The following is a 15,065-nucleotide window of genomic DNA, read 5'->3' as shown; positions in this document are numbered from 1 at the left end:
TTTACAAGTGGTGATGTCAGCTCATGCTGGGAGCACAGGCGTAAAGCCGGTGAATTTTTCACAGAGAGATAAAAGACATCCAGAAACCTAGTGATTACATGACACATTAGATGTCTGCTTTACTCCTCCACCCTCTCCTCTCCACCTCTGATACATGTACACATGAACACCTTTGAGAGTGTGTCAGTAGTTTCCCGAATAGGTATCAAGTAGCATCTGCGTGTATCCTCTCATTGTCTGCACAAAGGCTGTCTCTCTTTTTTCTTTCACCCATCAAACCATCCGTCTGACTCGCTCAGTTTCCTCTCAATGTCAGATTTCTTTGATAATAATAACTGCTCAACAAATCCTCTAACAGGTGTCTTTTGTGTAATCAACAAGCACACAGTTGTTCACTTAAAAAAGGGGGGCTATACAAGGTTAAAGTGCCTTTAAACTGTCATTTGAGCCATGAGTTTAAATACATTAATTAAAGATGAGTGTATCGTCATATGTCAGTGTCCATGTGAAATCCTCCTCTGCACCGTTGCCATCGGGCTCCTGTCCGAGCTCTCAGATCATTTGACCAGTTGCTCATGCATATACAAAAATCTAAGCAGAAGCTCTTAGGGGACAGAGCGTTCCCTGTTGTTGCCCTGAGGTTGTGGCATAAATTGCCTTTGGAGATTAGACAGTCACCTGCATTGTCCATATTTAACTGCCTCATCTGAGAGTATAGAGGTATAGCAGGTATAGCACCTAGTCCTCCTTTATGTGTGTAAGCATTAAAAATATCAGTGTTTCACAGAAACACCCAATTGTGCAGAAGGTTGATGTCATGGCAGTCTGTTTATTTTCCCAGTGGATATACAAGTGAAGAGCAGCTACTTTATTTAAGCTCAAGAGACTGAACTCTGAGGTTAAACTGCTCAAAGTGTCAAAGTGATAGAACGGGTCATTTAGACGAACATTACTCCCTCTTGTGAAAATGAGCTGAAACTGAGTCAGATAAAAGGTTGAAAATAAGTGTGCTGTCAGTTACGTTATGAAGCCTTTCCCAAAGGCTTTCAGAATCCCACTGGCTCACCAAGATCACAATAAATGCATGTAGTTTATTCTGCTACACAAAAAAGTTCATAATAAGTTGGTATGTTGTCTGTTATGCAGACAACATTAAGTGTTAGCATTTTATCTTTTAGGGCCATTCAAAGTGCATTCATAGAGAGGGAGTGAGGATTAGAAACACCTGTTGTGGACAGCCCATAGACTGACAACAAGCACCCGAAGGTCTCGTCTCAAACCAGTTTCCTCATAGCAGTACAAACACAAACGCTCGGAGGTCCCAGAGGCATATTAGGAGGAGGAACTCACGTCAAGGTGGAATGTGTGATGGCTGCTGCTGGTTGTCATGAAAGTTTATAAGGTTTATTTTAACTCCCACACATAGCACTGCTGTTCGGTCACAGCGAGGCTCTAGTTTTGTATCACCCAGACGCCCTGTCTCTGTACTTTGTGGTGCTCACCAAATCTATAAAAACAGGTGTTTCTGCTTTTTTACGTAGCACACGAATCTGGCTTAGAGTAAATAATTACATCCCTATTATAATCACAATCAATAAAAATGAAACCTGCATTGGCTTCTTCCCATATTTGGCTTTTAGCCAGCGCCTGTGGTCGGGTCCTTTCTTTGGAACACATGCAGACATCAGAGTCTGTTAACCTTCAGAGCTGCTTTGACATTGACAACACTGAAATATTTCTGGCTACTCTTTGATCAAGAATTCAGCTATGACTTATTGATAAAATCAGATTTTTGTTTTGTTTATTGTGTAACTGAACATTATTCTTTGTATGTGACCAGTACAGTATATCTTCATTTACAAAAGTGCTACACTGTCAAAATGCACAAAGAACAATAGCACAGATGTCACACTGGTCATGCTGTTGTACAGATATGGACATAGAGGCCACTGAAATCTGTGTTTTCAGTTTCATATATAGTATCATTGATGACATGTCGAAGCAAACAAATTTGTACATAGTTATTTTTTACCATTAGCTCCTATTATTTCCTTAAAGGGAGTGATGTGAGAATTTCCTGATGTAAAGGGCCACTGCTAAATTTATCTGTCAGAAATTCAAAAGATTCTCTTGATATTTTGCAGGGCCTCACAATGGATGTTGATGAAAATAATGCAACAGTATTCCATTGACTCAAAGCTGCACATGTTTAGTTTCACTACCATCCTAGAGTCTTTTCCTTGGGAAGTGATAACAGCTTTTGATGTTGTCTAAATAATCAGGTCAGAATGGAGGGTACTGATTAGGTCTGCTTTGCTTACCAACTCAAGCTTGTGAGTGTGTGCACTGCTGGACAGTGATGCAACCATTGTTTCCTGTTCGCTTTAATGAATTTCCTGTGTTCTTTCCTTCAGTCCTGACTGTTGCTGTTGGTCAGGACCCCAGTCAAAGCCACGGCTGTGCCCATGGCAGCTGTTACCCAGCAACTGGGGATTTACTGGTTGGACGAGAGAAGAACCTTAAAGCCTCATCCACATGTGGAATGAGACGGAAAGAGCCTTACTGCATTGTCAGTCATTTGCAGGTAAGTAAGTAAGTAAAGTTTATTTATTAAGCGCTTTTCATAGACAGGTAGTCACAAAGCGCTGTACACAAAGATTAAAATAAACAGTACGATAAATAGCAAAATACACAATATACACAATATAGAGTTTAAATGTAAATTAAAAATACACAATATAGAGTTTAAATGTAAAATAAATGTAAATTAAAAATGTAAAAAGCATTGGTCAACAGAAAGCAGTAAAGTTTTTAACTGCTTTTTAAAGGATTCCACAGAGTGAACCAAACGTAGTTGTAGAGGTAGACTGTTCCACAGCCTCGGTGCCACAGACTGAAAGGCTCTGTCCCCTTTCGTCTTCAGTCGTGTTCGGGGAGCAACCAACAAACTCTGAGTCTGTGAGCGGAGACGGCGAGCAGCAGTGTATTTTGTGAGAAGCTTGGATAAAAAATATGGGGCTTGGCCATTTAGTGCTCTGTACGTTAAAACAATAATTTTAAAACGAATTCTAAAATCTATTGGGAGCCAATGTAAAGAACATAAAATAGGAGTGATGTGAGCTCGCTTGCTAGAGCGAGTTAGTAGTCTGGCCGCTGCATTTTGTATAGCTTGGAGGCGAGAAAGAGATGATAGGAAGAAAACCAGTCTAAGGCGGTGCCAGATATGCCAGCCAGAACCTACAGCCTGTTAATTAGGATTTTGTGGTCGATGGTATCGAAGGCTGCACTAAGATCAAGCAAAATGATCAAATGATAAGTGTGTTTGTTGAACCCTGCCTTAATCTCAAGTAAGAATTGAAAGAGTTAAATGTGTTTCTTCGCTACATTCTGTCTGTGACTCTGTCACATTTCCTATTTTGCTGTCCTGCCGCAGGATGAAAAGAAGTGTTTTGACTGTGACTCTCGACGGCCATATAATCCACTGTACAACACCATCAGTCACCGGATAGAGAATGTCATCACTACCTTCAAACCTCACCGCAAGAAGTCCTGGTGGCAGTCTGAGAATGGTGAGGAGACTTTATGGTCATCTACTGATTTCAGCTTAATTAAAGCTCACGTAGAGATTATTGTTTGCTTATCTCCAAAAGTTGAATCTGTTCATCTGGACGTAGCGTTTTGTGGGAGAAACGTTTCGTCACTCATCCAAGTGACGTCTTCAGTCTCAGCTGACTGCAGGTTTCCCCAGTCAGCTGAGACTGAAGAAGTCTCAGCTGACTGAGACTTCTTCATATGGTAAATACAAGAGGGAGAGTCTGAGTCTTGGCTTCCTATTGTTCCAGATGAAATTAGAAAGGAGCTTTCTGGTCTTGGAAAAAAAATAAGGAGGAGGGGCCAGCGGAATTGACTGAAAGATATATAGAAATTTAGGTAATATAGTCATTTTTACTATGTTTATTCTTCCCAGTAAAGAAAGAGGCAATGATATTAATCTAGTGATCTCTTCCGACACCTCTATTACCATGGGCTCATAATTGGCTAAACTAAGATTGCTTATCTTTGGGGTTACTCTGATGCCCAAATATTTAAATCCCTCTGTGGCATTCACAAATGGATGGGACACAACTGGTTTCATCCTCTCATTTACATTTAAAAACAAAATGGATGATTTTTCTTTATTCACTTTGAACCCAGAGAAACTGCCAAATTGATCAAATAGCTTCAGGAGAGATGGTATTGATTCTGCGAGGTGTGATAGAAACAGAATAGTATCATCAGCGTACATTGCTGTTTTGTGTAACGTCTCCCCAATCTTAATACCATGGATTGAAGGATGTGATCTAATTGCTATTGCTAAAGGTTCCATGGCTAGTACAAAAAGCAGAGGTGAAATTGGAGACCCTTGTCTGGTGCCTCTAAATAGCTCAAAAGGATGAGAGATGAGATTATTGGTAGATACCATTGCAACCGAATCAGCAAGTAAAATTTCAACCCATCTACGGAAGTGATCACCGAATCCAAAACGCTTAAGCACCTCAATTAGATAGGGCCATTCAACTCGATCGAATGCCTTCTCCGCATCGAGTGATAGTATTGCAGTATCAGGTGACTCTTCACATTTGTGGATTATATTGAGAACTCTCCTCACGTTGTGGAACCCCTGGCGATTTTGAACGAAACCATTTTGATCTCCATGTATAATGGCTGGAAGAGCCCTCTCCAGCCTCATAGCCAAAGCCTTAGCTATGATTTTGGAGTCAGAATTTAACAGCGATATGGGTCTGTAAGAACCGCTTTCGGCTGGCGCTTTGCTTGGTTTTAAAATGAGAGTGATCAGGGCACTACGTAATGTAGCAGGGAAGCAACCTGTTTTAAAGGATTCCAAATAAACATCTAATAATGGGGGAATTAATTTTGCTTTAAATAGTTTGTAAATGTCTATCGGAAGCCCATCAGGACCCGAAGCCTTACCTCCCCTCATGTTCGTAATGGCATCAGAAACGTCATTGAAATTTATTTCTCTCTCCAATTCATTCTTCATACCCTCAGAAATACAAGGAAAGACCAATCTATCTAGGAAAGTATTTTGGTTCACCAGGTCTAGTGGACTGTCAGAATTATATAGGGTTTTATAATATGAGACAAAGGTGTTATTAATTTCTGTGGGATCCGTGGATAATTCCCCTTGATCGTTCCTAATTATATTAATGGCTCTGTCAGATTCAAGTTTCTTTATCTGCCAAGCTAGCAGTTTACCCGGCTTTTCTCCCTGATCATAAAACGTCTGTTTCAATCTTATTAGACCATCTTCAGCTTTAAGCATAGACAGCTCCTCGTACTTAGCTTTAAGGGTCAATAATTCCAGTTTTTTCTGTGTTGAATCATCTATGGTAACTTCTCTCTCTAATTCTCTAATTTTATTGTTTAATTCGTTCATTGTCTGTTTAAATTTGTTAAATTTAGAGCTGGTGAAACTTATCATTTGTCCTCTAATATATGCTTTGAAAGCTTCCCATCTAATGGCTGCAGTTGTTTGAGTTGTATTAATTGAGAAGTAGAGATCAATATGTTCTCCTACAAATTATATAAAGTCAGAATCATGTATCCATTTAGGGTGTAAGCGCCACTTGTTTGAGCGACTATTCACTTGTTCTACCTTGTAAAATAGTGAGGTTGGGGCATGGTCTGACAATACAATGCTGTCATATATACACTTAGTTATATTGGGTAACAAAGATGAGGAAATTAGAAAATAATCTATTCGGGAGTAGGATTTAAATACTGCTGAATAGCATGAGAATTCTCGTTTATTAGGGTTTTGAATTCTCCATGGATCACAAAGGTTCAGATCTTTCAAATATTGTTGTATTTTTTTCCTTGTTTGAGAGTGTGAAGTGTCTATCCCTGATGAGCAGTCAAGCTTCGGGTCCAAAGTACAATTTAAATCTCCTGCCAATATTATCTTACCAGGAAGGGTAGCTATCAATAGAAATAAATTCTCAAAAAAATGAAGGGTTATCATCATTAGGGCCATAAACATTAACTAAATTAAGAGTTTCTTTCAAGAGAGTTCCTTGAACCACCAAAAATCTGCCAGCTTTATCATAAGCTACAGATGTTCTTAATAACAGAGTGGGCTCTGCATGCTGTGGCATCTGAACAGAGTGAGGGAAAGAAGGAAGATGAAAAGTTAAGACTCTGATGTCAAGATAAAAGTGAGAATAAGTGGAATATTTAAGACAGGGTGGTGCACAGTAATAAAAAGAGGAAGAAGAACAAACTGTAACTGGTTTGTTTTCAGGTGAGTTAAATTCTTCATCATGACGAGTGGTCGTGAGGATCTGTGCATGACTGGCCAACTGGACACAGGGCTCATTTTAGTTGTTTGTGAGTCATTCCACAGTAACGGAGTGGTGTTGATGACAGCACTGTGAAGCTCAAGACCCAGAATAGATCGGGGAGAAACAGAAGAAGAAAAAGAGGGGCAGGAAGTACAGTGACTATTTTTACTCCTGGTAGCTGCAGCTTTTTCCATGGCATCTTTGTGGCATTTGTTTGGTGAATGTGGCAGCGCTCACAGAAGGCGGGTTTGATAAGGGCACAGTGCATTGATTGTCTTCACATATTAAATAGAAAGCCCATTTCCTGGGATTGCATGCAAAAATTACAAGGACATGCAGGAAAAAGCAAAAACCAAACAACCAAACCAAGCAACAGAGGGAGACCAATAATAGGACAGGATAAAAATGAGGTTGAGGAAAAAAACACAAGGAGGGAATTTAAAACACAGAAAGCCACACAAGGGACTGACCTTCAAAATAAAACAGGAAATTAACTGATAGGAACAAAGAACAAGCTCACAAAACCAATTTGATGCAGACATGGGGAAATATAGGAAACAGACAAAAAAGTGTAGGATTATTACAATTAGAAGGAGCTACAACTCTGTTAAGTTTCTTGAATATTCATCAGGTAGCAGAGGCCATTGTTAATCATTTTCTGCTGCTTTGGTGTTACTGAATTTAATAACAGGTGCACTAGAGGGGCAACAATGGGGCAACCTCCAAAACAGGAATGGTTTCAGAGGTTAGGGTCCCTATTGGTCGACTCCTCCAGGATAGCACATCAGTATGTGCATTCGCCAGAAGGTTTGCTGTTTCTCCCAGCATATCTCAAAGCCATGGAGGAGACTCGAGGAGAGGCAGTTACTCTAGGAGAGCTGGCATTTGCCATAAAATACCAGAATCGGCAGGTCCACCACTGACGCCCTGTACTTTCACAGATTATGTTTTGGTCTGTCAGATGCTGCCCAGTTTCAACTCAACTCAACTTTCTTCTTTTAAATTTTTGTCTTTTCTGTGCCTCATCAGCTCCATAGTAGAGTGTGCTTGTCGTTCTAGTCTAAGAGAGACTGACCTTATTGTCTAATAACACATTGATGTAAGAAAAAAAGAATCAAGAAAGATGTGCAAGCGACAGGAGGCCTGAAAGGAACCATAGGGAGTGGAATATGAGGACTGGGGCGCTTACAAAAATGAGCTGTGGAGAGCAGCATGGAGGAAGGTGCATGACTTTCAGAACACCTTCACTGAAACTCTGGATGTCTGTTCTTACTCTTCCACTTCCACTGCCACTCAGCAGCATCTACACACAGATGATACAGCAACACGGGCAGAGTCTAGTGCTCAAAATATTTCATTAGTACTATGGAAAGATCCTTTTGGCTTTGTTACTGCAGAATTAACACAAAACAAGGAGAACGAGAGTGAAAGTACAGTAGCCCTTCAGAGAGCTCTACAACTCAGGAAGTGAGTGGGCCTTTCCGACAGGCACTCCACATTTCTCCTGCCAACAGTGAATGTTTTTCCTGTCAAGGATCCGTTCCACCAGCCAAGTGTGCGGTTACCACTTCACATAATGCCATTAACCTTTATTCTGTGACATCCATCTGTGGGAAATGATCATTTGAATGTAAGCAGTTTATAAATTCTTCATGCAAACTAGCTGACGGGCATTAGCAGATACAGAATGAGTAAACTTTATTAACATCTCCATTCCTTGTCTTTGTTCCCACAGGAAAGTCGGATGTCTTTATCCAGCTGGATCTGGAAGCAGAGTTTCATTTTACTCACTTGATTATGACGTTCAAGGTTAGAAAAATATCACAGATGATTATTTTGACCTTCATATTTTCGGATGCAGTCAAAATCATATATGAAACAAGAAGGCGTCGTTCTTTTACAGACTTTCCGGCCAGCAGCCATGCTGATTGAACGTTCAGCAGATTTTGGTCGTACCTGGCAGATCTACCGCTACTTTGCCCATGACTGTGCTGCTGTCTTTCCTGGAGTCTCTGAGGGTCCTCTGCGTAACATAAATGACATCATATGTGAGTCACGCTACTCTGATATTGAGCCATCGACAGAAGGAGAGGTGAGCGACTGTTTGATGCACTAATTCAATTTGAGACAAATGTGAAAATGACCTTGATCTTAAAGCGTTTTTTTAATCTTTGTCGTTCAGGTGCTTTTTGTAGTCCGCACTTAGGACACACTTACAGCCTGATAGTGTATCAGTTTATACAATTTCCTAGCAAGTGAATCATCGCCAGTTTGATCCTGGAGGGAAACACAAGTCTTTTTAAGAGTTGCAACATGAAGGGGATTTGGTGTACAAATTAAATGCTGCTGTGCTGACCCTTTGCGAATAAGGGAGCAGCTCAAAGTACTTGGTGTAGAAATTTGCTTCGTGTCTTTTTACTCTCACTCTGTTATCTTGTCTTGGACTGGAACCAGGGGGAAACAGCTAGCCTGGCTCAAAATCTGTCAGTGTGCTTTTTTCTGTGTTAATTATTAAACTTTAAAAAGGAGGTAGGCTGTTTTGTTTGTATTGTTGTTTTTCTTTTTGACAGAGCAATATCCAGAGTATCTATATTTTGTTCTGCTAATCCTCTGAAGGCTGGAAATTAAGTAGCAAGTCCTTTGCCAGTTTGGTCTCCAAAATAACAACACTTCTTTTAACAGATTCTAAGCTTTCAAATAGCACCTACTGTCTTAAAAAAGGACAGCTAAAATGTTCTATGTGTTAATTTTGTCATATATGCATATAACATGATGTGGCATAATACACATAAGTAGCACATGTGCATAATATTTATTTCCCGGCTTAGGTCATCTACAGAGTGTTGGATCCAGCCATCAGGATTCAGGATCCATACAGCCCGACTATACAGAGTAGGTCCAACACAACAGCCTGGTAGCATGCAGCAGTCATCAAAAAGGTTAAACAGACAAAACACCTGGTCTATATTGCTTGAATCTGTCTTTTTTTAATATTAAAACATATCAGGCATCATTTACATGTTCGCCTAACAACTGAAAGGTTGCTGTTCAACTCCAAAACCCTTTATGGGGTTGTGTCAGGAAGGGCATGCAGAGCTACCCCTTGTGACAAGGGAGCAGTTGAAAGTAGCTAGGTATCAGGAAATGTTAGGAGTTTTGGAGTTTTATTTACTAGGGATTTGAATCAGAGCTAAGATTGTTTTGACCTGCAATATAAAATTAGCAATGGAAGAGTGCCTCTGAACTTGTTTTTATGTAATGCATATGTACTTTTAAGAGCTCTTGGACGGTCAGCACATCTGAGAACACAGAGAGGTCGTCCACAGTTTGCTGTGTATCAGAATCTTTCCTTTGCAGTAACTTCTTTAACAACAGGATCAGGGTCTGACAGGAAGCAATGCTCTGTGTTCTCTTTGTGTGTTCTACACAACTGACAGGTCAGATGTTACACACGGATGTCAGGTTTGGTGAAATAGCAGCCACTCTCTCAACCAGTCTTGTGTTTCAACCAAAGAAACCTCCATGACCTCATGTTTTCCCTCACTGTCTTAAATTTTCACAGTCAGAACATGTCTATTCCCCTTCTGCTGCTTCTCTAGTCTCAATGGCCATGTGGTTTCTTCCTCTAATCACCCCAGACTAGAATAGACTCTACCCCAGTGACTGGATCCTGAGCCTGGATCCACTCGAGGTTTCTTCCTGTTAAAGGGGAGTTTTTCCTTTCTGCTGTGCTTGCTCATAGGAGGTATTACTGTGGGGTATTTAACTTACAATATAAAGCACTTTGAGGTGACTGTTTTTGTTATTTGGTCGTATAGAAATAAAATTTAATCGAGTTGACATTGTTGCAGGAAGAAACATGTGTAAAGCTACTCTTACTCTGTATTGTTTTTCAGATAAAAAGTAGCAACCCACACCAGTGTCCTGGATTACGCCCACCCTCATCACATCTGCTAATTTGTGCTGCTTTTGGTAGATTGAGTAGGTCATTACCAAAACGACATAGATGTATCCGTATTCATAAGTTGGTACATTGTTGGTTGGCCACCCTTCAGTAATATCTTAAATTGCCCAGCTCAGTAATTCTGGCCCTCAGAGTTCTTGATGAGCAGTTGTTTCTGTAAAAACAGGCTTCTGTTACAGTCATATAATGAAATACATGATCATGTAAATCAAATATTACTAGAAGACACCCACGACAAATGTGTAAAAAACACAAACAAACCCCCCCCGCCGCCCTTTTCCCCTTGTAGTCATGCTCACATTTATCATCATAAATCAAACTCCAGCAGACGCAATTAGCTCTTGTTATTCAGCTGTGACACATCTCTCTGGGGTGTGAAACATGGCCCTGCTGTGTGGAAGACATGGTGAGATGTGAAAAGCAGCTGTTTCTCTCCCACGCAGCCTCCCTGTCCTAACCCTCATATTTAGACTGGCAGGACATGAGAGCTTTTCCCAGAAACCCTAGCATGATTTCCAGTGCATCAGCAGAGGCTGTCCGGCTCAGTTGTTAAATATCTTAGTAGAGCTGGTCCACATGTAGTACTCTAACCGCCTCGCAGCTGAACTATTTATATTTAATGTCTGCTCGCAAGACAATTGATTATATCCAGTTTAGTTCTTCTTCAGTTGCTGTTTAATTGTGTCTTTGTCTCTTGAGGAAGAACCCCCAGGACACATTACTGGTAGTCATTTACACTAATAAGAGCCCTGACTTAATATTAACCTTTTGTGACCTAAATCCAGTACACACTCACTGGAATATTATACAGGAAGCTCAGCTGAGAACACAAAATCCTTAACTTTACTTGGTTTTCGGGTACTTGCCTTAGGGTTCATGCAGTACTGACGTTCTGCAAAAATGTCTTTGGCATTAATGAAGGGAATTAAAGGTCTGTAATATTTAGGAACTTTATATTATTCTTGATTGTGTGCACTGAATGATACATTTTCAGTGCTTTTTGTGTAATGTTTGGAATCTGGTCAACCAGCCAGCAGGATTTGTACTGTAAAAAGCTTCAGTATTAAGATCAATTTAAAAATCTTTACATTGTTTTGGAGCCAGAAGGTACCATATTCAGAGTGGAGTGTGATGTTTTTAGCCAGTGCTAGAAAGCTTGGAATACACAGAAACATATTAACTGTTATGTTGTGTCAAGATCAGAATAAAAAATACACTCTGTAAGCCATATCATTTGTCAGATAATTTCAACAAAAATGCTTCGAAATGCATCGAGAGCACAATGGTGGCTCTTTTCAGCCCGGGTGGTTTCTGCTTTGTCGCACTGAAGGGAAAGGTGTGTGTCCTGTGTTCTAACATGCACTATGCTACATAAACATTAGTTTGTGTGGTGACTGCTATTGGTAAACAGCTGGACTATAACCACAGAGAATGTTCCAGCATGTCGACAGGCTGAAAAGACAAATCCCTCTGGAAAGCAGTGAGCTCCCTTCCCTAGCTCGTGCCAAATAGTTTCAGAAGATTAAGGTACAGGATGAGGGAAGGACTCTCTCAACGCCACATTCCATTACTGTCTGTCGTTTTTGGACATGGTGTCAGTTTAAAGCTGAAGTTGTGCTGGATATATGAATGACATATTTAGTTAGCAGCACCTGTAGTTTCTTCTCTTTATAGCAAACAATGAAACAAGTGAAATAGGTGTAGATCTCATTAGTTCCTTAACTAAGATGGTAAAAAATATTGCCAAAAATAAATTCATATATGACTGAAATATTTTTACTGTAGTGTAAGGAAGTACATATAAGGTGTTAGGACTGGCGGCAGCAACAAATGTAACGTCAAGGTTCCTCAGAACTATGATGGCTAACTGATCCTTCCACCATCCCAAATCATTAACTTCAGTTAGTGTGTAATGCTTTGCCTCAGCTCTGTCATGCTCCACTGGCTGACGTCCTCATGCTGCAGCAGTGATCCTTTGGACAGTTGTGTTTAATGGGGATGGACAGCTTTTTTTGTGCGTCTTTTATAAAACCTCTTTTTAAAATTACTTTCGCTGCCCCACTAATGTCATACATTAACTAAAAGAGTTTAGCTATCATCTAGTTTTTTTTTCTTCCCACTGTCACCAGTGTTCACTGATAGGGGATCGTCTGATTGGTGTTTTCTTCTTTCTATTGTCAGGTCTATACCTTTCAGTATAAAGTGCCTTGAGGTGCTTGTGATAAAGTTGAATTTAACTGAATTAAATTATTAGTAAGCTTAAAATATCTGCACCCTGTTCCTCTTCTGCTTATTCCATCTGTGTCTTCTTTCCATCAGACCAGCTAAAGATCACCAACTTGAGAGTGAATTTCACCAAGCTTCACACGCTGGGGGACAACCTGCTGGACCCCAGAGATGAAATCAAAGAGAAATACTACTATGCAATATACGAGCTTGTCGTTCGTGGAAACTGCTTTTGTTATGGCCATGCCTCAGAGTGTGCCCCCATTGCTGGCATCGATGATGATGTAGAAGGGATGGTGAGTGATGAAGTTTTCAAGAAAGAGCAGTGACATCAGAAATATCCAATGCAAACAGAATCCCACATGTTTTTGTTAACTAAGCAAAAAATATATTTATTTGTACTTTATTTATATCTTATCTTACCTTACATAAATAAAATTAAATCCAACTGAATAGAATAGAAGCTACAAAGTTAAGGGATGCATTTATTTGGCCAGTTAAAGTGGGGAAAATGAAATATGACTAGGTCTTACTCAACTCCCATTCCAGTCACCAAACGTGCCATTAAACATTTGCCTGATAAAGGTCTAATGGTGAAACATTCAACCCAATACCACAGCAAAGCAGGTAATAGATATTTTTGCTTGACTGTGTGCACAGACTACAGTACCGAATGCAGAGCAATGCCTTTAGTTAGCACATTACAGCCTGACTTTTCTCATCATTTCAGTGTTCTTCTTTAAGCCCCCATTCCCTTACTTCTTATCTCATGCTAAGGTTCACGGCAGGTGTGTCTGTAACCATAACACTAAGGGTTTGAACTGTGAGCAGTGCGATGACTTTTACAACGACCACCCCTGGAGGCCAGCTGAAGGACGTAATACCAACGCTTGCAAGAGTGAGTACGGATGAGTAAGCTGGTTACATTTAGCTCTGAAATCATTAACTGTATCTGTTTTAGGTTTATGAGGATAAAAGAAAAAGAAAGTGAAATAGCCCACACGCTGGTATATCTGTTGAACACCTCAAAAAAAGTTTAAAAAGAAGGAATAAAAGTGAAGGACTAATAATCTATAAGGAAGGACTCATTAACATGAAATCAACCTGTTTTTTCTTCAGAGTGTAACTGTAACAGCCACTCGACAGCCTGTCACTTTGACATGGCGGTGTATTTGGCTACGGGAAATGTCAGCGGAGGAGTGTGTGATGACTGTCAGCACAACACCATGGGACACCACTGTGAGACATGCAGACCTTTCTACTACAAAGACCCTGTCAAGGATATAAGAGACCCAAGAGTTTGCATACGTGAGTCTGATGAAAAAAGGAATGCTTCTTTGAAGTATTCACATTTGCTGCGTTATGCAGGATTTACCGTCTGCTTGCAAAGCTCTTTGGCTACACGGGGAGAGAGATTGTGGGAATTCAGGCACAAACTTGTGTGCAGTCCTCCAAAAGCCAGCATGATCATAGTGGTACTGTGTAGGTATGACTAGGAATGAGAACAGAGGCTGATTTTACCACGAAGAAGAAGAAATGGTTCTTTGTGCTGTATTTTCTTTTACAAAAGCATTCTTTGTATAACATTGACTCTTCCCTCGTTGGCAGGAACGGGTCTAAAGACTCAGGCCTGAATAGTTCTGTGTAGCTTTTGAATACCGCTAACATGGCAGCATGCCTGGACCTTTACCTGTGGCATTAGTTTAACACAAACAATGGAAACAGGGCCACATGGCTAGCCTGGATTTGGATATACCATAACTGTAATTAGCCTATCAGCTTTCAGCTGCAGTTTCAAGGGTTTAAAAGTGCTCTTTCTGCAGTGCTGTATTTATCCACACAATCGTTCTTTTAAAAGTCTGTAATCAATGCATGTGCACTACAGGCTTCATGTTTGGTTAAGACGAGTTTGATGAAGTTAAAATTAAGTTAAAAAGTTTAGTAATTATTCTGTCAATGTGAGAGCTGATGCTTTTTGTTGGAGGATATATCTACAGTGTTATAGAAACCTCTCCGTGGACCTGTACTGGGCCATGTTTTAGTTGTTGAAAATCACTGGACTCACAGCAGAAACCACACAAACTAGACTAAGTGTAGATTTTCATCATTTAATGCTGTGCGTTTGTCCCGCAGCATGTGACTGTGACCCCGACGGTTCACAGAATGGGGGGATGTGCGACAGCCACACGGACCCGTCTCTCGGCATGGTGGCAGGTCAGTGCCGGTGCAAGACTAATGTGGAGGGACCGCGCTGTGACAGGTGTAAGACAGGCTTCTTTGGTCTGAGCACGGACAATCCTCACGGCTGCCAGCGTGAGTATATCCCCTCTTAGCAGTCACACAAGTTCTGAATAGTCTCTGTCCACTACTCACTACTACCTCCACCCTATGCCCCCACCCTGCATCCAGCTTGTCAGTGTGACCCCAGAGGAACAGTGTCAGGTAGCTCCCAGTGTGACCCAGTCAGCGGAGACTGCTTCTGCAAGCGTCTTGTCACTGGACGCAGCTGTGACCAGTGTCTGGTAAGACGTCAC

At 40.7% G+C, this 15,065-nt stretch overlaps 1 protein-coding gene across 2 annotated transcripts in view; it reads left to right on the top strand.

Moving 5' to 3' along the window:
* Positions 1–15,065, top strand: part of lamb2 (laminin, beta 2 (laminin S)) — a 46,288-nt gene that overhangs the window by 11,944 nt on the left and 19,279 nt on the right. For both annotated transcript variants that reach the window (XM_031728792.2, XM_039603982.1), the window contains exons 3-12: positions 2,415–2,584; positions 3,434–3,569; positions 8,077–8,150; positions 8,245–8,433; positions 9,170–9,233; positions 12,625–12,827; positions 13,309–13,429; positions 13,651–13,839; positions 14,665–14,844; positions 14,941–15,053. In XM_031728792.2, the coding sequence (XP_031584652.1) occupies positions 2,415–2,584; positions 3,434–3,569; positions 8,077–8,150; positions 8,245–8,433; positions 9,170–9,233; positions 12,625–12,827; positions 13,309–13,429; positions 13,651–13,839; positions 14,665–14,844; positions 14,941–15,053 (1,439 nt within the window). The remainder of the gene's footprint in view (positions 1–2,414; positions 2,585–3,433; positions 3,570–8,076; positions 8,151–8,244; positions 8,434–9,169; positions 9,234–12,624; positions 12,828–13,308; positions 13,430–13,650; positions 13,840–14,664; positions 14,845–14,940; positions 15,054–15,065) is intronic.

This window comes from Oreochromis aureus, linkage group 20, assembly GCF_013358895.1.
Source record: "Oreochromis aureus strain Israel breed Guangdong linkage group 20, ZZ_aureus, whole genome shotgun sequence".
Lineage (NCBI taxonomy): Eukaryota > Metazoa > Chordata > Actinopteri > Cichliformes > Cichlidae > Oreochromis > Oreochromis aureus.
Note: the sequence above shows the minus strand (reverse complement) of the source record. Positions and strands in the feature narration are given on the sequence as shown.